This window comes from Sus scrofa, chromosome 8 (genome assembly GCF_000003025.6).
Source record: "Sus scrofa isolate TJ Tabasco breed Duroc chromosome 8, Sscrofa11.1, whole genome shotgun sequence".
Lineage (NCBI taxonomy): Eukaryota > Metazoa > Chordata > Mammalia > Artiodactyla > Suidae > Sus > Sus scrofa.
Genome location: NC_010450.4, coordinates 33,370,635 through 33,396,021, shown reverse-complemented (window position 1 = coordinate 33,396,021; position 25,387 = coordinate 33,370,635). Strand labels below are relative to the sequence as shown.

The 25,387-nt window shown below is 43.9% G+C and overlaps 2 protein-coding genes across 2 annotated transcripts in view; one reads left to right on the top strand and one right to left on the bottom strand.

Moving 5' to 3' along the window:
- Positions 1-11,529, top strand: part of ATP8A1 (ATPase phospholipid transporting 8A1) — a 252,807-nt gene extending 241,278 nt beyond the window's left edge. Inside the window, 2 exon segments of the mRNA XM_021101159.1 lie at positions 5,443-5,534; positions 6,732-11,529. Coding sequence (XP_020956818.1) covers positions 5,443-5,534; positions 6,732-6,829 — 190 coding nt within the window. The 3' untranslated portion in view covers positions 6,830-11,529.
- On the bottom strand, positions 16,983-22,389 carry SHISA3 (shisa family member 3). Its single transcript, XM_021101158.1, has 2 exons — positions 21,418-22,389; positions 16,983-18,802 (listed from the first exon to the last, which is right to left on the bottom strand). The coding sequence occupies exons 1-2, from the start codon at positions 21,989-21,991 to the stop codon at positions 18,363-18,365; spliced, it is 1,014 nt and encodes a 337-aa protein (XP_020956817.1). The 5' UTR covers positions 21,992-22,389; the 3' UTR covers positions 16,983-18,362.

The following is a 25,387-nucleotide window of genomic DNA, read 5'->3' as shown; positions in this document are numbered from 1 at the left end:
CTGCAGCCCAACACCAGCTACAGAGCCAGGAACATAGTAGCACTTAGTAACTATTTGTTGAATGGATGAATGAATGGTCAAGAGAATGAATGAAAGGGGGTTGGAAAGGATAGTTTAGTAGTGGGTTGATCTGTGGGTAAATTAAAATATGCTGTGTAAGGACAGAGTATTGTATAGGTTACACTTCCCAAACTGGTAGCATCCAATGTAATGATTGCTTAGTTTTTGTCATAGAATGATGCAGTTCTTAAAAAAGATCTTGTGAGTTGATGATCCCCGGGGTTTTTTTATAGTTGATTTACAGTGGTGTATTCATTTCTGTATAGCCAAGTGGTTCAGTTATATTTGTATGTACACATTCTTTTTTATATTCTTTTTCGTTATGATTTATCTCAGGATGTTTAATATAATGCCCTGTGCTATCCAATAAGATGTTGTTTATCCCCTCCATGTGCACTGATCTGCATCTGCTAACCTCAAACTCCCAGTCCTGCCTCCCCGACCCCTTCTTCCCCTTGGCAAGCGCAAGTCTGTTCTCTATGTCTGTGAGTCTGTTTCTCTTTTGTAAATAGGTTCATTCGTGTCTTTTTTTTTTTTTTGTCTTTTTGCCATTTCTTGGGCCACTCCCACGGCATATGGAGGTTCCCAGGCTAGGGGTCTAATCAGAGCTGTAGCCACAGCCTACACAGAGCCACAGCAACGCAGGATCCGAGCTGCATCTGCGACCTACACCACAGCTCATGGCAATGCCGGACCTTAACCCACTGAGCAAGAGCAGGGATCGAACCTGCAACCTCATGGTTCCTAGTCAGATTCGTTAACCACTTCGCCACGACGGGAACTCCCATGTCATATTTTAGATACCACATTTAAGTAATGTGTCCTTCTCTCTCTGGCTTACTTCACTTAGTATGATAATCTCGAGTTCCATCCATATTGCCTCCGTGGCATTATTTTGTTCTTTTTAAGGCTGAGGAGTATTCCACAGTATATATATGTGCCATATCTTCTTTATCAGTTCATCTGTTGATAGACATTTATGTTTTTAGTCGTGTCTTGGATATTGCGAATAGTGCTATTATAAACATAGTGGTGCATGTGTCTGTTTGAATTACAGTTTTGCCTAGCTATATGCCCAGCATGGGATGGCCGGGTCATATGGTAATTCTGTCTTTAGTTTTTTATGGAACCTCCATACTTTTTTCCATATTGTGGCTGCACCAATCCCAGGTGTGGCCAAAAATAAAAGAAAATAAAATTTAAAAATGAAGAGCATAGGGACGTATGGCTGTCAAATAATTCGGTCACGTGGATGATGGTGGTGGTCTCTCCCACTTGTCTCTGTCTTGTTTGTCCTCATGAAAAGCAATTTTAACATTGTCCCAGAACTAAAAGAAAAGAAACTATAGATTTTTTTCAGTGTTCACACTGGCTTTTCTATCAAGAGTGCATAAATTTATTGAGGTGGGGGGGCCAGGATCAGAGGACATCCCAACTGTTCTCCCCCAGCCTTCATTCATCCCTGTGATACCAGTTCCATCTAACATTTGTAAAGAAAAGTGACACAACAGAGAAATATCTCCACCAGAGCAGAGATTGGGCTCGTTCTCATTGTTTATCTCCCCGCCACCACGACCTAGAACAGCACAAATGTCATAATGTCTGCACTAACCTTCCATGACTGAATGGGTTTATAGTCTGGAAATCTGTTTTAACCAGTCAGCGCAATAGCTTGGCAACTCAATGTAAAACAAATACAAATTTACCACTCTTGGAGTTCCCATCATGGGCAGCGGAAACGAACCAACTAGGAACCATGAGGTTGCGGGTTCCATCCCTGGCCTGGCTCAGTGGGTTAAGGATCCGGAGTTGCTGTGAGCTGTGGTGTAGATCACAGAAGGGGCTAGGATCCCGCGCTGCTGAGGCTCTGGCGTAGGCCAGCGGCTGTAGCTCTGATTAGACCCCTAGCCTGGGAACCTCCATATGCCATGGGTGCAGGCCTAAAAAAAAGACCAAAAAAAAAAAAAAAATTTACCACTCTTCAAAGATAACTGAAAATACCTAAAGACAGCATGCTCTAGGACAGTAAATAGGTTTTTACCTTTTTTTTCTTTTTTTTTTTTTTTTTTAGTGTTTCTAAGTGAAATTTTATTATTTCTTTTCTTTTTATGGCTGCACCTTGAACATATGAAAGTTCCTGGGTCAGGGGTCTAATCAGACCTACAGCTGAGGCCTATGCAGCTGCTTACAGCAATACTGGATCCTTAACCCACTGAGTGAGGCCAAGGATTGAACTCACATCCTCACAGAGACAATGTTGGGTCCTTAACCCACTGAACCACAATGGAAACTTCATGAAATTTTATTTTAAAACATTTCCCTCCACCAAATATCAAGTTGCAACATTTTGGTGGGCTTTGAAATAACATACCCTGTAAGTGGTAGTTGTGTGACTGGATTAAATGAACCCAAATTTTACATAGCTTAGTGTGTGAATGAAAGACCCTACAAAGTGAGTAAAACTACTACCAAGAGTTGTGAATAAGATGTAGTTTTAGGAGTTCCGTCATGGTGCATCGGAAATGAGTCCAACTAGGAACCGTGAGGTTCAGGTTCGATCCCCGGCCTCACTCAGTGGGTTAAGGATCTGGCATTGCCGTGAGCTGTGGTGTAGGTCCAGATGCAGCTTGGATCTAGCATTGCTGTGGCTGTGGTGTAGGCTGACAGCTACAGTTCTGATTGGACCCTAGGCTGGGAACCTCCGTAGGCCACAGGTGCGGCCCTAAAAACAAAAACACCACCAACAAAAAAAAGTGTAGTGTCGGTTAGAAAGTATCCTAGAGTTTTTTTTTTTCTTCTCACACTGTGTTAAGCTGTTCAATAAAAACTAAACTTTTAATGTCTCTATTATGTTACCATGTTGCCATTATATTTCATAATGAGGCTTGCTATTGCTATCAGTACCCATAAGTTCTGATGGCGCAGAACTGCATAATTTTGAAATGATGATTTGTTCCCTAAGGTAGGATAAGACTAGAGAAATACGAATCATCATCAGTTATTATTTCTTAATCACCCTCCCACGCACAGCATTGGTATTCTCTAGGAGGGTCTTTGCTCTATCCAGGGGTTCGATGTACCTAAGACAAAAAACCCAACACAACAAAAACCTAGTCGTTTTCCTATTAAGGAAGTGGAGTGGGGGACATTATAAATTAAAACTCCCGTTCAGCCATAGACTTCTCTTGCGGCGGCAATGTTGAATATAAACCAAGGCATCAGAAATGACCCTCACAAACTATCTTTTGTTCTGTGATGATCTCTGTTCTAGCTGATTTTTTTAAAAGTAGATTCCTTGGGACCAGGGAGGTGGAAGGGGTGGGAAGAATCAGCCTGTGCTGTGTGCTTCCTGCAAGTGCTGGTACCTACGCTGGAAGCTGTACAACATCCTGACTCTTCAGTCAGCCCGGGGTTCAGAGTTGTCCTCCCGTTCCACGTGAGATGTCCAGAAAGGTTGCCTCAGGTGACCCAGCTAATAAGTAACAGACTCTGAATTAGACCAAAGTTAAGTCTGCAAAGCCCAGGCTCTTTCCACAGTAGCGTGTTTCTTTCCCCGGGAAAGAGACTCTTACTGCTTTTTTTTTTTTTTTTTTTTAAAGCACTAGACATGAGCTTGCTGTAATAGCCTGAGTGAAAGTAGAGCCTTCTATGAACCATTAAAAACAAAATGACATTATCTCACATATTGAGGTTGCTGTGATATGAAAGGCGCAATTCTCCCATCTGCCCTCTTATCACTTCGGTGTTGTGATATTGAAGCATCATGCATTTAGGAAGGCCAGCCTGGAACCTGGCAAGTATGTGGGGAAGAAAAAGCTCCGTAATGATACATTGCTATGCTCCAGTCTTCTGCAGTCATTTCAGCTTAAACACAGGAGACTTCCCAGCACCCCATCCTCAGAGCTCTGCTCACAAAATCAGACCACCTGCTGCTCAAGCTGCCGACTTGCTCAAAGCAGTTACATATTTTAGTGTCCCTCAGAGTCCTGGGCTCTGTAATGTTAGATCATTTTAAGAGTAGCGTAAAAGTCCCTCTCTAAAAAAATGGCCTTTTCGCATTCCCCATAGCTGTTTATTTCACTGGCAAAAATGTTTTACAAGTTTCTGCAAAACTACTGGAGTTTTAGATGAATTAGCTATCTAGCCTTAATTCCCAGTGACAATAAAGTATGTCTAATAAGTACCAGTTGACACCCCTAGACTTTTAAAAATATGTGTGAAAGATTATTACAAATGTCAACATTTCTAAATATTTCATTTCAGCAAAAGCTGAAATATTTGTATAATTACAAGTTCATTTTGCAGATGAGCGCTTTTTTTTATATGATATTGTTCCATTTCAGGGTCTAAAAAATTGGCAAAGTACAGAGCTACCATAACTTACAGCAGTTTAACTAAAGCTTTTAGAGTGGTGAACCTAAAAGATGGAAATTTGTCCACTGAGTGATTAAAACAAAATTGCATAAACATTTGTTGCAATGCATGTGGATTACTTATTAGCTCTTCACGCTTCTGATGTGGTTTGATATCAAAGCAAAGTTTTATAAATCAACTAATGGAGAAATGCCGTGATGGGGAGGATTGATGATGTTTAAAAAGTGCATTTTAGAGTTATTACTCAAATGCATTTATTCCACAAATCTTTGACTTCCTACGGTGTGAGACACTGTTCTGTGTGCAGTGGAGAAAAACAGATGCATTATTTCTTATGCTCTGCTTTTAGAAGTTACGTAATTACATGGATTTGTTTCTGCAGAGAAGATTATTCTAAATGTTTATTGAAAAATAAATGTTTTTTCTTGTCACTTTACCTAGTAAATCATTTTCTGAAAATAGCTTTTTTATTTTCAAATGAATTTGAGGAACGCATTTCATACCATATTAGAGTGGTAATGGAATTTTTCTAATTAAAAGTCTATAAAGTTTCTTCTTTTCATAATCTTTAGGATATAAAGATTATGAAAAGATATAGAAGTAGTTAATTTTTTTAATTCTAAAAGGCCATGCTTACTCTGTGTAGTCAGTCAAGACTTTAGAAGCCACTCACGCTCCTGATGGATTTTATATATTTTATTCATTGTATTATGCAAGTTCTGTATCTCCGTTTGACTTAACTATAGCAGAGGGGGGGAATCTTTTGACTGGACTATTGGGAGCAAAACTTTGCTTAGCTGGGGCAGCGGGGGGTAGGGGGAATGGCTCCCAAGTATCTAAAGACTTGAAATCTCATTTGCTGTCTGAGAAAATGGGGTAAAGAATCACTAGATGACAGATTTCTCAAGCAATCTTTTGTTGAAATCGGACTCTCTGGTGGTCCTGTGGGCACTTGGGGATCTCTGCCGAGTTGATAATGCATTTCACACGTTTGCACCTGCTCTGCAGCCTCACAGAGAGGGCGCAACTGCTCAAGAACGTCTTTAAGAAGAACCACTTGAACTTGTACCACTCAGAATCACTGCAGCAAAACCTGCTCCGTAAGTATTTGGGTTCGGATTTTGAAACACATTGTCCACCGTCACCTCATGGCATTTATGAGAGCAGTATGTTGACTTTAGGGATAGTTCACTCTTTGCAATTAACACCTAAAACAAGTGTTTGCAACTTTGCAACATGGGATGTAAATACCAACTGTGGAGAAAACCCTCTGAGCGCAGCCATCTCACTTTTAGCAGAAGAGAGAGAGCATTTGAAAATCTTACTGCTTTCACTTAAAGAAAAATATGGCCGCATGCCCCTTGCTTCCTTAAATCTTAAAAAAGAACCAGTAAAATAAATCTTAACTCTTAAAGGCTCCCTCTGTTATCTTTTCTACTTGAATAACTTCACCAGCGCCTTTTCAGCTTTCATACACAATGAAATGTGCATGAAACATTGCCCAATGAAACATATATTTTCCCCTTCAAAAATATTTATGAATATTTAGAGTTGTAAGAAATTATTAGGTATCACGCCCTCCTAACCTTTCAAGGATCTAAAAAGAATATAATATATAAAGCCCTGTAGTAAATGCAATTGTGTTAGTAATATATCTTTTGTTTCATGTTGTTTCCACATATAATTTATTTTTATCTGTATAGACTCACGTTAATGCTTTTGCTCTCGATACTTCAAGAGGCCTTTTCTAAAGATGTGATCCCTTGGGGGCATATCTTAACCCCAAGGCTCCTCAGAGCAGGCTTGGGGCAGGCGTGAGTTTCTTTGTAGACGCTGAGAGTCAAGAAGAATGTCGCCTGAGGAAAGGAGACCCCTTTTCCGCTGTTTGAAGTTGTGTGTGTTTCTCTCCTCCTCTTCCTCACCTTCATTCTCCTCCCCTCTCCTCCACCTGCTCTGTACGGAGTCCCTGTGCCCACTTGACTCCGCCAGCCCCCTGCTAGTCAGCAAGCAAACATTGCATGGACGGACTTGAGGTGCTGGAGGGAGAATTGAGGGGAGCTGAGAGTGTCTGTTCCTCTAGGGAGCAGAGCTCAAGTCTAAGCTACCATCCTCTCCCTGTTTATTTTGCAGCGGAGTCTGGACCTTTTCCAGACAGTAAAAATTAATGTCTTCATGCTCTTAAGGGTGGGAGGTGATACATTCGTTCCCCAGGTTAGAAAAGGAGCCCTCGAACTCGGAGCAATAGAGATTTCCAGCCCCTTCAAGATGACCATTCCTCTTTTATCTTTCACTTGCAGACGGGTATGCTTTCTCTCAAGATGAAAACGGAATCGTCTCACAGTCTGAAGTGATCAGAGCGTATGATACCACCAAGCAGAGACCGGAGGAGTGGTGACGGGGAGGAGCTGCCAGGCCGGCTCTGCTGCATCTCTAAGGGGAGCTCCCAGGTCTTCAGGGGACTCTGCTGACCAATTCCAGTCTGGTCCAAGGAAGCGAAATGGATCTGAACTCATTTCATTGATTGACATTCAGATTCATGTATATTATCGACATAAGCACTGTGCAGCTCTACTGTAACACCATCTCGTTCAGATTTTCTGAAGTATCTGTTAAGTCTTTGTAAACAGAAACTGAAAATGACCCTGTGTCTTGCCAGAGTGTTTTCTGAAACTAAGAATAGGTCAGTATTACGCTGGGACTCTGGGACTCTAACTACCTACCAGTGTATTGGCTCTACCACAAGGCAACCAACCTATTCAGAAGCTCTAAAATGGTAGTAAGTCAAACAGATTCTTGACATCCAGATTTAGATTTCAGAATATGCTGGGGGGAAAAAAAAAACAGCATGTTTAAGGAACTGACTTACTGAGCAAAATTTCTAAACAAGACATCAATAAGTGTTTGTGTCAAAAATTGTCTTGATAAATGTTTGCCAAAGAAGTCCAATTAATGTATTTCTCATTCAGTAGTCATTTGCCCAGAAAAATTGCAAGAGAAAGTTTACCTCCAGTTCTGCTGTAAGATCTGCATGCTTGACTTTTCAAATCTCAGAGTGATTTGCAAAAAAACGAATATTTCAAGGCATTTGCTACTAAAATCTGTGATGTTGCACCTTTGGCCTTACAAATGCTTCTTCCTCGTTTGTCTCGTCCATTTGTTCAAGTTGAAGTACACGTGTGGTATGTGACTCTGTCCTTAGGACACTGATTTTTTAAAACTGTGTTTATGTCTCAGTCCTTTCTGATGAGGTTTTGTCATCATTGAGATTTTTCTAATAACCTGGCTTCTGCTGTAGGTTGAGTGATGTCATTTTTGTCTTCAGGGTTTCTCTTTTAAGAAAAATATGCTTATGTATTTATGTGAGATTTCCCACGCCTCTGTCGAGGTGTTTGGATCACCGTGTCAGATAAATGCATGGGCTTTTGTACAGTCCGTAGGCTCAGCTTTTGTCCCGCGTTCCGCTTTTCCGTGTTCGCGCCCACTCCCCGTGGCATGGTGACCGCCCCGGTCTTAAGACCAAGAAGGACTTCACAATTCACTTGTCAAGCAGCTCCCCAAATTAGCCCCACACTGCTGACTGGCACAAATAAGTAGTACCTGTCCCCCCATTTTCAAAACAACCTATTTTACTCAAGCCTGTCACTTTACAAAGTGTTCACCGTGAGTAGATTTCCTTCATGTGCGTTTAAATGTAGGTTCAGTTTAATTGTTTTCAGCATTTCCAAGCTATCTCCTGAAAATGCCTATTTTGCTACTTAACCATGCATGGTGAAGGGGCTGTGTAAAAACCACAACCAGTTTTCTACTCTGTTTTTAAAATAATGCTTTCATACAGAAAGAAATAAAAGGGAAATCTAGCTTTCAGATACACTTCAGAGATCGAAGCAAACTTTCTGCCTTGTACTCCAAAGCCTGTTTGCCTTTAAGTGGACTTACCAGCAAAATAGGTAGAACCTCCTCTTAAAAAAAAAAAAAAAAAAAAAAAAAAAAAAAAAAGTCACCTAGAGTTGAGAAGAGAGGTGATTTTCAGGTCACCCCTTGAGTTTTGTCATCTCACATCTTTTTTGCCCTTTTTATCAATCCGGCTTTCAGATTAGATTATACATTATTTCCTTGTCTGTATTTTTGGCTATTTAGTTCCATGTATGCCTCCCCCATTTTCTACACGTACACGGTTGTAATGTGCGTCATTAGAACCTCACAGGGGCAAGGAGTTGACATGCTTCACTCCCCAGACCCTTCCCCATCTGGGGTTCAGATTAAGAAAATCACGAATGCAAACATCTAGCAAGACCACAGGTGTCAGAATCTGAGATCGCCTTCGGCATTCAGATGTCACCGTCTTTGTGTGGCTTTGTCCACATGGCTCTTCAGAGCCGCTTCTCTGGGCGCCCACGGTGAGAGTCAAGGTCGAGCCATGACCACTGAAAAGCAGAAATGAGGATCCCTCCGGAGAAACCCTCCATGGCAGTGACAGAGAAGGGCTGCTTCCATCTCCCCTCACGTCGGCGGTGACATCCGCCTCCAGAGGGGTAACCTCCACATGGGACACGTGTACTAGGACTCAGGTTTCTGACTGAAGAAAACAAAAAGCTTTATTTTTATCCTGACACACGGATTGTTTCTGTGGCGCTCTTGGACCCGAGTGGAAGACTCAAGGTTGATGCTGTGGGAGATCGTGATCTGGAACATGACTCATTTATGCCTTTTCAGCCCAAGGACCTGTTTTTGAATCGTCCACCTTAAGTCGACCTCTTAGCTTCTCGGGTGGGCGTCGGGGGTGGGCAGCGCAGAGTGGCCTCCGCTGTAAAACTTAAAATACAGCATTGCACTTGCAATGACTTTGCAGTGTTCATTAGGAAAAAAACCCTCTGATTTTTTTAACCTGCCCGAGGAGGGGTGTGGGAGGGGGGGGTAACAGTGTTACCGGGATTCAAATAAACAGTTGAAGGGACTTTTAACACGTACTTTCTGAAATGAGGGACGCTCTTCACTTACAAAGTCCCTCATAGGGACTCTGGCAAAGGCTAACACCGTTGCTTTACAAAATGTTTACAATGCAGAAAATACGACTTACAGCAGGAAATCTTTGTTTCGCATTGAAAAGCTGGAAGTTGCTTCTCTCATGTTGGCTAATGCACAGTGATATTGAGCATGAACTTTCTAAATGTTTTCTATAGAACAGATAAAAATATATTGGTGTCTCACACCCAGAAAGATGCTATATATATGGTAGAACTTATTAGCAGGAAAATGGTATTTCTCAGGAATGTAGTAAACTTTATGTGAAATATGTGCTGCCCGCCTCCCCACGCCCCACTCTGTGTCTGATGTGAGCCTGCTTCAGTGATGCGGCAAAGTTCACGGAAAATTTCTTTTCTGCTCAAGTCAGGTGAACGTGTCTTCTAGTCAATAATATTAGCCATTTACCTAAATCGCGTGGTCATTGACTGGAATCAGTGATTCCTCTTCATTTCCAGGGGCGGGAGGTGGGGGAGAGTGAATTCAAGAAATCAATATTTATTCTAGTCCTTTCATTTTATATTTTAACTTTTGTAATTCTACATAATCAGTATGAAAGTCACATGATAAATTGTTCAGCATTGGGTGCACTGTAAACCACTTATAATCTGTCATTGAGAACATTCTTGCAGGAGATGAATGCGAAAGTACGAGGTTGCGTGCTCACAGTTTTTTTTATTTCCAGCGTCATCATTATGACAAAGCTAAATAATCATCATTGTTTATTTTTGTGCCGCTTGCCCTTTGATAGTTCCTGGTCCTAAAACTTATCGAATAAATCTATAATCATTTATAAAGTTTATCAGGAAAATTCCCACCCCCTTCACATCATTTGGGCCAGGCCTATGGAATGCTAATAAATCTATAATCATTTATTAAGTTTATCAAGAAAATGCCGACCCAGTTCACATCACATGGACCAGGCCTGTGGAATTCTTTTTGTAAATTACTTACTATGACCCCATGCAGTTCGTGCCTAATAAATGCTTTTTAATGATGAACATTTCTATGATGCCTCCTAAAGAGACCATAGTCTGATTTTTCTCACATTAAAATAACTGAAGTCACTTGTGAAACTGTTATACTTTGCTGCATTTTAATTAACCTTTGACAACTATTAAAATGGAATGTAAGTTAAATTTTGAAGGAAAGGAAATAAATGTTTTCCATTTTTCGCCTTGATTTACTTTCTGTATGAGAGCAGCTGTGTTTTTGATAGGTTTATGGTTTGCATGAATTAATATTTAAAGTGGTCTAGGCCAATGCATGGCTATTGCTGTAAATCTTGATGTTTATTTCTGCCTTATAAAATTCTATCATGGCCTACCTGGAATTTAATATTCAGTGGACAAATTTATTAGTCCTCTGCACAACTTTTTTTTCAGTAAGTAAATTATTTTACAAACAAATTTGAACTAATTTAATTGAAACTTTTGTTTAGCTTGCCTCAAAGAACTTTTCTTATTAAAGCTCACAAAAATTCTCAGCAAATAAATCTCCCTTAAGTAGGAAAAAAGCTAGATTTCATACTTGCCTACTTTGAATTAACAGCAACTTTCCATAGGTAAATCTGCTCTTGCAAGGATGTGAGCAGAATATTAAAATATATATTTTTTTATGTTTCATGGTTCTAGACTAGAAGCCATAAATGAAGTTAATAATGTTTGTTGTTTGTTTTACTACTTCAAGCTTCATTTTTCACATTTTCAAGTTTATTAAGTTAAAAAAAAGCAGCCTTGGAAGGCAGCTACTATGGAAAATTGCAGTTTGCATTAAAGATAAAATAGTATTTTCAGCTCCATGAAAAACCATTCCTGCTGAAACTGCTGTAGAAATTGTGAAGCTGCATGAGTGGAGAGTGTTAAATCTGTGATTATAGTAGTTCTCTCAGGTTTGTTAATCTTGATGTTCAATGCACTGTGTTTTATAAATAGTTATTAAAGTCGAGTAATATTCAATTCTATGCAGTGTTGTGTGTCATTGGCCTTTTGTGAATGTGCATGTTTTAAACTGCAAATTTTAAATATTTTGTCCTCCGATTGTTATTACAAATGAAATAAACTTTACCGTTACATAAAGAAAATTGTTCAAGTTTTAATTACTAGTTTTAGAAACAATTTTTTTTTTCTTTTGTCTTTTGAGGGCTGCACCTGCGGCATATAGAGGTTCCCAGGCTAGGGGTCTAATCGAGCTGTAGCCACCGGCCTACGCCAGAGCCACAGCAACACAGGATCCAAGCCAAGTCTGGGACCTACACCGCAGCTCAGGGCAACGCTGGATCCTTAACCCACGGAGCGAGGCCAGAGATCGAACCCACAGCCTCATGGTTCCTGGTCAGATTCGTTTCCACTGCGCCACGACGGGAACTCCTTAGAAACAATATTGCTTTATAAAACCTTTGAATCTGCCATAGCTATAGTCTGAGAAGGTGTATCTGTTTAAAAGCAATATTAGCATTTTGTTTACAACCCCAGAGATGTACAAAAATACACCTGCATTTTAATCCCATTAAACACAATGTAAATGAGTATATTAACTCTAGTTTTGTAAGAGCTGGTAGTATCAAAGAACAATTTTTAAAATAAAGTTACAGGAGTTCCCGTCGTGGTGCAGTGGAAACAAATCCTACTAGGAACCATGAGGTTGGGGTTTGATCCCTGGCCTCGCTCAGTGGGTTAAGGATCTGGTGTTGCGGTGAGCCAGTGTAGGTCGAAGATGAGGCTCACATCTGGCGTTGCTGTGGCTCTGGCATAGGCCGGCAGCTGTAGCTCTGATTCAACCCTCTAGCCTGGGAACCTCCATATGCCCTGGGCACAGCCCTAAAAAGAGAAATAAATAAAGTTATGATATTTTGATTCTTCAGTTGAAAAGCCTCCCAGCATTGTACAGATTTAAATCAGCCTGTAACTCAACAGCTAATTCATGGCTCCTTCCTTTCACATAGGATGAATTTCTTAAGTTTTCTAAACCCACTGCAATTGCTTAAGTGTATGAGAAAGTGGCCACATTTCGCCAATAAAATTTGAAGAAAGTAACCAGAAAATACAAAAATTGCCATGTGAGACAAAAATCCAGGGAACATTGGGAATGAGGACAAGAGCTTAATCAAAATAGGCATTTTTCGTAAAAGAAACAACTGAAGCTGCAATTTGGAAAACTTCTACAACAGGCTTAGATCTCAGAGAAGCCCTGGGGAAGCAATTTGAGGAGCCCCTGGTTTCATAAAAGCGAGGGGCAGTATGCGCGTTGCTGTCTGGGGCCACCCCTCCCTGCCCCTCATTCTTTCCCACAGTTTTCCCAGGGGCCTTGATCGGGTGTGGGTCCCCCATGCAAACGCATAGCAAAACAATGTACAGAAAAGTTACCTGTGAACCATGCCAGATGTTTTCACATTCAAGTCCATTCCCCTTAAAAAAAAAGGACCGTGTTTATACTGACCCAGTAGTTTAAGAAGCTGTCTAGTACCACCACAAGGAAACGGCAAGCCTGAAATACACTCCCATAAATTCAAAGACGTCATCCCCATTCACAGTTTGTTTTTGCATGCTTATGGCATCTCAAACCTAAAGCTTCCATTTCGGTCATACAGAGCCACTCATTTTATTGAGGAAAGATCTTCCTCGCCTGGATCATTTCACTAGTAGGCTAATAAAAACAGTTGGAAAATGAAAGACTTTTTACCATTCAGTTTTTATGTCAAGTACAAACTATGTCCCCCGCAATTCAAACAAGAATTCTCTGCCAGCAGAATTTCATTAATAACTCTTTAATTGCAATTTTGAAGTCGTTTTGTACACATAAAAATATGTAACAATTTGCTCCCTTAGTAATTTCATGTGCCCGTAAATCCTTATTCTTCCTGAACATATACTAAATAAACTTTACAGGTTATGCAAAGATAAACTGATCCGGACCCATGAAATGTATCAAATTCCTAACTGTGATTGAATACATTTTCAGGAAAGTTTTTGGTTATCTCATTGGTTTTTTGATATTGTTCTTGGCCACACCTGCAGGATGCAGAAGTTCCTGGCCCTGGGATCGAACCCACCCACAGCAGCAACATGAGACACAGCAGTGACAATGCTCGATCCTTAACCCACTGAGCCCTTAGGGAACTCCTGGTTATCTCCTTTTAGACAGAAAATTTCCTATAAAGTCAATCTGGACAATTCTTCACCATAAGGAATAGCTAAGAATAATACCAATGAAGAATAAACCAGTGGGAAAATAAAAGGAAAAAAATCTATGCATTTAGACAATTAAAATCACTATCTGTTGGCTTTGGAGTGAATAACCTTTTTTTTTTCTTTTTCTTTTTAGGGCCACACCTGCAGGATATGGAGGTTCCCAGGATAGGGGCCTATGCTACAGCAAGAGCAATACCAGCTCTGAGCCGCGTCTGCTACTACACCACAGCTCACAGCAACAACATATCCTTAACCCACTGAGCAAGGCCAGGGATCAAACCAGCATCCTCACGGACACTATGTTGGGTTCTTAACCAACTGAGCCACAATGGGAATTCCATGAATAACCATTTTAAAGCAAAGTTATTAAAAACGTTTTTCTAAAACAAATCCTAAACTAAATTCACAAGCCATGAGTACAGGGCGGGAGGGTACTCTGTCTTAGGCAATGAGAAGTCAGCCAGGTATCAGAGGAAGCCATGGATTATAAGGGACTAACTCTGCCAGACCATTGGGCCATTTTCTCTGATCCGTGCATTCCAGTCAGAGCTACACCTGCCCTCCACTGTGTTCAGCCTTTCATTTCTCTGCCAGAACATTTCATCTGCTTCCTGTTATTTATCGTAGATTTGTTACACAGCTCCCTCCCCACTAAGATGCAAGTGATTTGAGACAGTGATGCTAACTTCTGATTCCTCAAGACAACCCTCAGCAATATGGTACCATCAGCATCTTCATTTTATAAACGAGAAAAGTGAGGCAGTGATGGCAAGCAAGTAGCCCTTGTGGGTAACAGAGCCAGAAAATGAACCCAGTCACTGTGACCCCAAAATCCATCTAAATCACCCTCTGGTCCCTCAGGCTTCTCAAGGGTAAAGGAGAGATATTTGTCCTCTAGTGTTTCTGTACATGCTCTGCATGATGCTGTGTTCTCATGATGTAGCACCAGTTCCACCGACAATTCCAATCGCCTCTCTCTACAGAAAATGTGCCATATTACACTGTCAATCAATTTTCCCCAAAGAGATTTTCTGAAAAATAGGTTGGATATTTTTTCCTAAGATAATGGGGGCTTCTAGATACATGTCATAGAGAATATATAGTTTCAAAGCAGACTGCCTGGGTTCAAATCCTGACTCTATTATTGTTGGCCTTGGGCACAGTGTTCAACTTTGAATTCTTGATCTTCGAAACAGGCATGGTAATTGTCCCGAAATCAGGGTTGTGAAGATTCAATGATATGTGTCACACAGCACACACACGGTGCTTAATAAAGGCTGTCCATCATTTGCATAACTACCCTTCAAAATATGGAACTTCTGTTCTTCAGAGATCCCACGACTTATGGGACAGTCCACCCAACCACCCAACAAAGACTTGACGTCTACGGGCAGAACGTTGGGTCCCACCATTTCTTTCAGTGGAAAAGCCTAATCCATTTTACCCATACAGTATTTTCCACACTGCCTTAATATACACTGAATTTTCCAGATATATTAACTACTGTGCAAATCAAAGAAGATCAAACTTTGCTTTGTTTGGGAAAAAAAAAATCACATTAACAGAAAGGCAACTCTGGCGTGTGAGTTGCCAGGTCCAGCAAATTTGTGGCGGTGTGGATCTTGCAGTGGTGTGGATCTGGCACTGTCACGTCTTGGTGACTCTCCTGTGAATAGGTTCTCGTGAGTCCTTTGTTAAATCTGCTGAAGCCATTTCATCATGAAATCAATTACTCTCCTTTTCTCTCTCTGTTTACCATGAAAACACTGTATTGATTTTTTAAAATTCCGTGTGTAGTGACTACTATTATCTCAGCGTTTCATTCTAGGATAAAGGGATGGCGCAAGATACTTGTTCTAAGGAGCCTTCAATGGGTCCAACAGAGTTGACAAGCACTGCCTTAGAGGGAGACGCTCAACCTCAGTTTTACTTGCCAGTGGATTCTAAGCACGGAGGTGACGAAACCTCAAAGCAGGTGTTCCCTCACTGTTGGCACCTGGTTGTGCCCCCAGCTGCAGTATTGACCAGCTTTGGGGCTTTGGGCAAGCGACTTAACTCCTCCATACCTCGGTTCCCAAATCTATAAAATGGGAATGATAATACCTCCCTATTACAGTGTCTGCAGATAAAAATGGGTTCTAAGGCCCCAGTAAAGATTAACCTTAAACTATCAAAGGAGCAGTATGTACAAGCATGGGTAAAGCCAGCCTGGTGACACAGGAGTGGGTCACAGAGCTTCTTACCCATGTTTATCCTTTGACATTCAGCCCTGTATCCCTTCCTCTTTCCTTCCTTCCCTTCCTAGTTTCCTTCCTTCCTCACTCCCTCCCTCTTCCCCTTCCTTTTTCCTCCTTCTTTCCATCCTCCCTCCCTCCTACCTTCTAGTCCTTAATTATTTGGACTAATTAGGGATACCTGAAAGGCAGCTGCGAGTTACAGGCAAAAGCAGGAGACTAGAGGTCAGAATGCCTCTGCCATGAAATGGAGCGAAAGCACAGTATTTTTTTTCTTTTCTTTTCTTTCTTTCTTTTTTTTTTTTTTTTTTTTTTTTTTTTTTTTTTTTGCTTTTTAGGATCACACTCGAGGCATATGGAGGTTCCTAGGCTAGGGGTCAAATCAGAGCTGCAGCTCCTGACCACGGCCACACAGGATCTGAGCCACATCTGTGACCTACACCACAGCTCACGGCAACACCAGATCCTTAACCCACTGAGCGAAGCCAGGAATCAAACCCGCAACACCATGGTTCTTAGTCGGATTCGTTTCCGCTGTGCCACGACAGGAACTCCAGCACATCATTTTTCAACTTGTTTTCTCAATTAGAAGACAAACAGGCAAGGCCAAAGGACTCTCTTGGGTCAGAATTCCACCCCTCAGTAGCTGCATTTGACATGAACTATGGAGGCTGACATGATAGAAAGAATTCATATAAACTTGGGTTTAAAAACAACACACAGGGGGCGGGGAGGGGGCAGGAAGCAGCAAAATTGAGGGAGATGGGTCAGGATGGGGAGACCAGGCAGGAAGCTGGCAAAAGGCAAGTGTCCTGTCTGAAAAGGACCTCCTGACCCGCTGGCAGAACAATATCCTCCGTATCACATCTTCTTAGTGCCATGAGAATCCAGAAATCCAGATTCTTCTGAGACCTGTCCCAATTTTTAAATCTATGCAAGGGACATAGCGGAGGTCTGCAGCCCACAGGCTGATGACACCAGCTATAAAAATTCACTTCCTTGGTTGCTTTCAGGAGTCCCAGGGCAGAAAATAGCTTTTCAATAGCATTCAAAATCAAGGTAGGATTTTTTTTTTTTCATTTCAAATGATGAAGTGTTAAGTAAAGACATTTCCTTTTATTGGACAGCCAAGAGTATCATTAAGGAGAGAAAATGAAGCACTTTGATCTAAAATTTCAAAGAGATTTCACAAAAACTTAAAGCATTTTATTTATTCTAACCCAGCAGGATATATGCCCAGATATTTAGTCATCAGACACGGAATTCAGTGGCGCTTACACGTAATATTAGATGATTACAGCCAAAGCTGGACTTCAAACTCCATGGTTATTATTAACATGAAAAATTACAGTGTGACTACTAAATAATTAGTACCGTCAATGTGGTAAGTACATTAAATTACAAATCTTTACATCTGTACATAACTCATTTTACAAATAAATGTTTTAAGACCTGCATGTCCAACGTTCATTTAAACACTAAATGCTGCTGAACAAAAAGTCTGCAATAAATATTCCCTTGAGTGGGTGGGATAATGCTTTTACATGAGATCTCTGTCCCAATGAATATCTGAGTCAACATTTAAAATGCTAAACCCCGGAGTTCCCGTCGTGGTACAGTGGTTAACGAATCCGACTAGGAACCATGAGGTTGTGGGTTCAGTCCCTGCCCTTGCTCAGTGGGTTAACAATCTGGCATTGCCGTGAGCTGTGGTGTAGGTCGCAGACGGGGCTCGGATCCCGCCTTGCTGTGGCTCTGGTGTAGGCCGGTGGCTATAGCTCCGATTCAACCCCTGGCCTGGGAACCTCCATATGCTGCAGGAGCAGCCCAAGAAATAGCTAAAAAAAAAAAAAGCAAAAAGACAAAAAAATAAAATGCTAAACCCCTCGTGTGGTCATTGAAATCTATTGTGAAAACGCTCTTATATTTTACACAAAATTTAGTTATTAATTTAAAAAGTAACTGTTCTCATGATGCTAATATTATTCACAGTTAAATTGCTCCCCGAATCGTAAACAGGTTGTTCCTGTCCCCTCCGTTTACTTAGCTGTTAACTATTTTAGTGACCCTTCGATAATTACAATCTTTGCTTATTTATGTATATATTTGTGTTATCACTCACTAAACCACTTATAATGAAAAAAAGAACATGTCATCCTTTGCTAAGTTGAGTGTCCAATAAAACACCTTCAGCCAAATCTGTAACTTGAAAGTCGGACTGCTGCACATTGTGAATAAAAGTAGCATAAATTGAAATATAATAGTCACCATGTCTTCAAAGCCAGAAAGCAATTCTCTAGCACAGCCCTCCTGTGACTGGAGCCGGGACCCTCCAGACCAGAAGGCACGGTAGTTTCCTTACACTTTCCTTCACGATGTTGCTGGGTTCAAGAGAACATTCCTCAGAAACCCTGGTGGCAGTGGCAGTAGCGATCCACCGGTCAGCCGTTGCACTACGTGGTGGATTTGTGACCATGGTCTGTCAGCTGGAACTGAAGTCTGGACAGCTCTTCCCGGGCAGTGGGGGCTCCTGCTGGAGTGGATATGCAAAGTACTGGGGTGACACCAGGAAACCAGATGGCTGGGTCAGGTGGATTGGGTGGCCTGTGGTATAAGGCGGGGGTGGGGAGGGCACCAGGCAGCCTGGCTCGGCCCTGGCAAAGGAGAACCTTCGGATGGAGCCCCCTGTGGAGCTGGAGCTGGTGGCTGTGCTGGACTGCCTGGAAGGTGCCCTGAGGCTCGTGGAGGTCAAGATCATGGGCAGGGTCTCCGTCTGATAGCTGCGCAGCGAGAAGCGGATGGGCTGCTGCGAGGGCTCCTTGGGTCTCAGGCAGGTGCAGCAGTAAATAGCCACTAAAGAGCCCAGGATGATGAAGGCAATGAAGATGGAGCCAACGATCAGAAAGGGAACGTAGACAGGCTCTAAAACGCAAAAAGAAACATGCACAGATGCTGGGACAAGAGTCACCCCATCAGCCCAGTTTCTCCGCACTTGCTACTGGTAACCTCTGAAGCGCAAACTGTGAGGATGGAATATTCTTGCTCCTAGCAGGGAGGAAGCAAACCGATACTGCAGAGTCTGTTAGCAATTAGCCATCGCACTACACATCTCGAAGTCAGAAGGAACAGAATCTATCCTCCTGTTCGTGCCCAGGAGGTAGGGGAAAGGAGAGTTTGGGGGCTTACTAGAACACTGACTTTTAATCTAGATTTTGGTAGTCTTATCACAGTGAGGCTTAGGGTTCTCTCCTGTCCAAGAATCTCCAATCTAAGCAAAGAGAACCAGGCCTGTTAAACGAGACCCCCCAGAATATACAACCACAGAGAGAACAGTATAAAGATACCCACAGTGAGCCCCAATTAACTGTGCCTCCTACTGCATCACAAACTCTCATCTCTGGATGCTCTCATCTCTGGCTGCTTCCTTCCAGAAACCATTTGGAATGCCTCCTCCAGCTGCCAGGTCTCTGCCTCTCGATTCCCACCCAAACTCTGGCAAGGTCAGGCTGAACCTTAAATCACTATGCAGTTCTTGGTGTTGGTGGCCCAGACTTTGTGAGAGCACCCTTCAGAGCAAACCCCAGTCTCTTCTCTCTCTACAAGACAGACACAGTTTCCCACCCAGACGCACACCTGGGCAGCCCTCCCCATGTGTCCCCTGTCTGAGAGAGCCACACCTCGATGCTTAAAGGCAGAAGAAAGCAAGCATACATTGACTAAGCCCCTACAGTGTGCCTGGCTCTTTTGTACTTATCGGATTCAAGGAGACCCTGTGAGTTGGGCATGATACGCTCTATTTTCCAGATGTGGAAGCATGCTGGAGAGTTACTGACTCTCCCAAAGACACACAGGCCGCAAAGGGCAAGTAATTATCCACCCCAAGATCTGGGGCTCCTAGGTGTAAGCTGTGCAGCCCACCACCCATTCTGCCTGTGTAGGTGCAGCAGCACCCTGCAGAAGGCAGATCTAAAGTGACTACTGACTCAGCACCTTGCTAAATACTCATTTAATCCACAGCCTAACTTCTCTGAGAGCAATAAACCCAATTTAGAGTTGAGAAGAGGCCCAGAGCAGCTAAATAACTTGCCCAAGGTTACAAGCTGGCAGGGCAGAGGGCCAGGGGTCATGAGCCTGCCAGATCCCAGCCTCGGTGATGTGGATACTGCCCCTTCTCTGCTGCAGAGCACCGAGAGGAGGCCAGAAGGCAGTTCCCTCCTGTAGACCCCGCACTTCCACTTACTGTGCACAGTAACCAGGTCCCCCCAGGGGGAGTGGAGTAAAGCCAAAAACAGACTTGGTATTTTCCTAACAGCCTAGAGTTCCCTACTTTCCACTGATCATCTTTTTCTCCAGAAACCATTTTTCCAATCCTCTAGATTGGTATTTTGCCCTCCAACAAATGTCTAATGGAAAAGGAACGCTCCCTTTTGCTCTGGGTTGTCAGTCTCAGCGAGGACTGGGGCGCTGGCACCATTAGTTTTCTCTCCAGCCTCACCCCGCCTTTCCCGGGACCGGCTCTCGCCGGCTTCAGACCTCGGCTCTGAAGTTCTGGCGGTGTCGCGGCTCTTAGCTCCGCCCGCTCCTCAGGTTTCCCAGCTGTAAAACCACCGCCTTGAGCTCTAAAGTGTGTTTCCCTGATGTTCCGATTCAGGTGAAAAGCCTTTTTTTTTTTTTTTTTTTTTTAAGGTGTAAAGTTCCTCCGCTGGGGTCGTGATTTATTCCGCTCTGAAGTGAGCGGAAATTTGACCCGTGTTTTCCGACGTGAGAATAGGGGGCGGGGAAGCCCCTGCGACCCTGGTTTCTAACTCTCCAGCTCGAGGACCTGGGCATTTCTGAAAAGCGTGACAATAGGGGGTGGGCCAGAGAGGGTAATTCGATGCAGAGAAATGAAAGGAAGTCGGGAGAATGGGGCAGCGATTTAGAAACGCTACCAAAAGGCCACCAGAAAGAAAAAGAAAGAAAGAAAGAAAGAAAGAAAGAAAGAAAGAAAGAAAGAAAGAAAGAAAGAAAGAAAAAGGAAAGAAAAGAAAGAAAAGAAAAGAAAGGCAGGCTTAAGTTCTTTACCCTAATGGGGCTACAGATGAGCGCACCCCAAGATCCGCGTTGCCTGAGTCACTGGCACTTCCCAAAGCCTTCGCGCGCTCAGGGCGCGCAATGGGGTGTCCTCATCGCCCCCAGAAAACCCAAGTCCAGCCTGGCGCCGCCCCCACAGACGTTCTCGGCAAGGTCCCGAGCGCCCGGCGCTCCCGGTGCCTTCCCCAGGGTCACCTGGTGAAAGTCCCGCGGTCCTCTCTGTCCCTCGCAAACTTTTGGGTAAACCCGCGGAGACCGCGTGTAACAGGAATCGGGACTGCAAAGGAATCGGGCCCCGGACCTGAAACGTGACCACCCACTGCTCCTTTGATACCGCCATCTCTAGCATCCCCTTTGCTCAGACCCGGGAAGGCCTGGGGCTCCAGTCCGCGCGCACACCGGCAGGCACGAACGGCAGCCCCGGGCGGCCGGGAGAAGTCTGCACCCCGAGGGCTCGCACTCACGCGCTGTGATGCCGGGGTGCTCCAGCTCGCCGCGGTCATTGGTGCAGCCGCCCTGCTCCAGCCTGGCGTCGGCCGCCGCGCAGCAGTAGCGCAGCGCGCAGGAGCCGCAGCAGATGGTGGCGTCCAGCGTGTCGAAGTCCTCCGGGCACTGGAAGCCCTCGTGATAGTTGCCCTGCACGTCCACCCAGCCGTGGCAGTACTCTCCCGACTGTTGGGCGCCCACCGGGCCCCCGCGCAGCCAGCCCAGGAGGAGGCAGAGCGCCAGCAGCGCCCCCATCGCCGTAGGCGCCCTGGGCGGCCGGGAGGGGGACGCGGCTGGAGGGCTAAGGGCTGAGCCGAGGCTCCCGGCGCTCCGCGGTTCCGCCTCCCCCGGGGCGCGGCCTGGGCTGCTGTCCCGGCGGCCGAGGCCACTCCCGCGAGGGTTAGCGGGGGCCAAGGAGCCGGCAAGGGCTGCGCTGCGAGCTCCGCAGGCCGGGGGTCGGCATGGCGCACGGGGGCAAGTTGGCGAGCGCCGCGGAAGGCGCCGGCAGAGGTTGCGGCTGGGGCTGCTGGTGCCGCCCTCTGCCCGACTCATAACGCTCGGGTCGCGAGGGGAGTGCTCAGCCCTCGGCCACCTCCCGCCCCACTCCTCACGGGAGCCATCGCGCCCGGAGCTGGCAACTCTCCGGCCGCGCAGCGCTTGGTCCTGCGGCGTTCGCCGCGTCCGCCGCGGAGCGGGAAGACAGGAGAATGTGAGATGCCCACGTGCGGGTCCCCGGCACGGGCGGCCCCTCAGCCCCCGCCCCTGTCTGTCAGGGGAGCAGGAGTCAGCCTGACCGCGGCCAAGTACAAACGGCCTCCCGGTTGCTGACAGTTCTGCCTCCACCGCGTCCTTTAAAAAGGAGGAGGAGGGGGAGACAGAGAGGGTTAAGGGAGAGTCCGCCTCCCCGCTCGCGCCGCGGGAGCTAATCACAGCGGGCGCGGTGCGGCCGCGGGTCCTGTACGCCCTCTGGTTAGTGCGCACTTCGCCGCCTTTCCCTGGCTACCCCCGCCCACCGCACCCCCGCCCCCAGGACCTGACCCTAAACCTGAGGGATCGGGCCCTGCCCCCAACACACACCCCAGCTCTCGCACAGCCCAGCAAACTCCGCGAAGCGAGGGCGAGAGCCTCGGGGTATCTGCGTCTATTCACGCGCGTTGGCGCGCGGGTCGATACCCGGGTTTTGCTTTCAAGGGATGTAATAAAAAACAAGCACGGGGACTGAGGTTGATCTAATCTTCTGTCACCTGCGGCGCAGGTCTGGACTCGTTCCTGGGACACCTGTACTAAGGCTTCAGGACAGATAACATGGTTTTTAGGGCTCGCCAACATTAGAGCCGAGTTGTCCACTTAAGTTTCTCTCCTAGAAGGGGTTGCACATTTTCACCAATGCCCGCAGACTCGCACCCTTTCCCCCACCCCGCTAACCTGCGCGCCGCCAGATGAAGAATCGCCGGTCACCTCCACCTACGGCTCTCGCAAAATCTCAAAGAGCACGACTGTTCCACTCGTGCCCACAAAGGAAATAAAGGAACAAAATTAATGATAATTGAGCAGATCTGAACTTCTGTTCGAGCAAAGAAACACATTTATTTAAATGATGTGTCCCCTGTGTGCTATTTTCAGGGGGCACTGCTCCTTTAGCAGCCTAAGTGCCTTATGAAACTGGCGTGATCTGAAACCTGGGCTAAACTCAAGAATTTATTTTTACAGCATCCTGAACTTCCTCTCATCGTTTACTGGATGTGTGAATATGTTCTGCGTATCTCGACCTATTTGTCAAACACGCTGAATGCCCATGTCACTGATTTAGATGTTAGCGAGTTCAGTGAAACAAAAGCCAAAGTTTGCTGCGCACCAGCCATGAAAGTGTGTGGTCAAAAGCATTCACCGCGCCCGAGGTCTCCCGAGGGTCCGAGCTGGTTCACAGAAGTGTTTTTTGTTTTTGACTCTGAATAAAACGTTTTTTGTTTTAAAATGTAAGTGAAAGTATATTCCAAGTGAAGAATCACTTCTGATTTCTGATTTTAAATATTGGGATTAGCATTTAGCTATGTAGATGTAAAAAAATAATGCCCAGCGTTTCAGATGTTAAGTAGGACTGTGTAAATATTTAACGTTATTGCTCTCTTAGATATTTCTTGAGACAATAATATGCTATTAAGTAAAACCAAATTAGGTTCAGACTTTTATCCATACACAATGAGACAGTTTTTCTTGAATTTAAAGAACTTAAGCATATGGGAAATTGTTTTTACAGAAATTTCCTAGGTACTATGTTTTTACTTGCCAAAAAAAAAGTCCTTGCCAGACTTAAAGGGCTTTTTTTTTTTTTTTTTTAAGTGTGCGTGTGTTTTTTTAAGGAGTGTTGTTTGGATTATATAAATCCTGAGCAATTAAGAGGAAAGTCATGTACAGCTACAGCCACAGTGAGATATAATGACCCTAATAAGATGATAAAACTACAAAGACATGTTTACTGCTAATAACTTTCCCAGAACCACACCTCTTGTATTATTTTTGTTAAATTTAGAGGAATTCCATGACATCACAACTGCATAAAGTTCTGCAGCAGCAACAGCAACCTCTGCTGGTCCTCCAAGGGTCAAGTTTCTCTCATTATCCAGCTGTTCTTTGATAGCATTAATATTTTAGAGAATGATTTGTTGGCACTTACCTCCCATTAATTACATGCTCCATGCCACAGTGGGATTCTTTTCCCTAGGACACCAGCTATCATTAATTCTCTCATTCAGAGCCCCTGTCTATTTGACTTATTTAGAAGACAGTGTACTCAAATTTAGTTGGATTATTTACTAATGGAAAATAACCAAAGCTCCAAATTACCTGCTATTCCTTTGATCTGATCTATGTGAACATGAAAGCAACTGTGTACCACGCTTTCTTATCTAGGTCCTGCCGAAGCGCCTTTACACCAACACAACAGTCAGCTTTGGAGGGTTTGCACAGGCAGAAAATATGTTTGGTTCCTTGTCATAGACAATCCCCTCGGATTTTACACTGCCAAAGAGATGCTCTCTGAATTCTCTTTGCAACAGCAAGAGATTATTCACTTCTTTTTTAGGTTTGTCAGCATCCAAAGGTGCAGTTATTCTGTTACTACTTTAATAGTAAAGGAAGATTACAACGTTCTCACAGACCCCCCTCGAAGACTCTAGGGAGAGGACACAGACATGGAAACTAAAGTCTGCACCAGCTGGGGTGTTACGTAGAGGTTTCAGAAATTCTATATTTTCCCCTTATCTCAGTAACACAAATTCCATATTTTGGTAAAGAACACAATCCTAAGAGATCATTTCCTCCGCTTACATTCTCCTGTGGCCCTCCCTGCCTCCAGGAAATGCTGTAGGAAATGAGTTAAATGATATGATGTCTGGGATTTGCTTTAATAAACGCCAGCAGAAGAAGGGGGAGGGGAGGGGGAGAGAAAGAAGGAGGAGGAGCAGGGGGAAGCGAGGAGAGAGAGAGGATGGAAGGAAGGAGAGAGGGAGGGAGGGGAGAAATGAAGATACGAAGATGGGCAAGCTGAAGCAGTTGGCAGTATGTTGATAAATGTAATGGGGTGAAGGGTCCTTGCAAAATCGAAATGCGATTCTATTTTTATGTATGAATAAAAGCTACAGACTTAAATTGTTTTATTTGAATAGATAGGAATCAGGAGCAGCATGAAACTGGCAGCAGATCATATTTTTCTTTTTTTTTTTTGTTATTTCACAAATCCCTTTAATGAACAGTATCTCATCCTTAAGACAACAGTTCTGTAACCACTAGCAATATTGCCTTCAAGATATTTTAAGGCACTGAAATAGATGCATACATATTTTCAACACAAGTATAGTGAAAAGTATTCCGAATAAGTATGTAAAATAAGATCACTTGTATAACCTCGATAATGTGTAATGTAACCAATAAATTGGAATCTGTAAAATC

Excerpts from the sequence above, each read along its gene's own strand:
- SHISA3 (XM_021101158.1), bottom strand. The coding sequence starts at position 21,991 with ATGAGTCGGGCAGAGGGCGGCACCAGCAGCCCCAGCCGCAACCTCTGC. Across the intron at positions 18,803-21,417 it reads GCACCCCGGCATCACAGCGC|AGCCTGTCTACGTTCCCTTT; the intron begins GTGAGTGCGAGC and ends TTTGCGTTTTAG.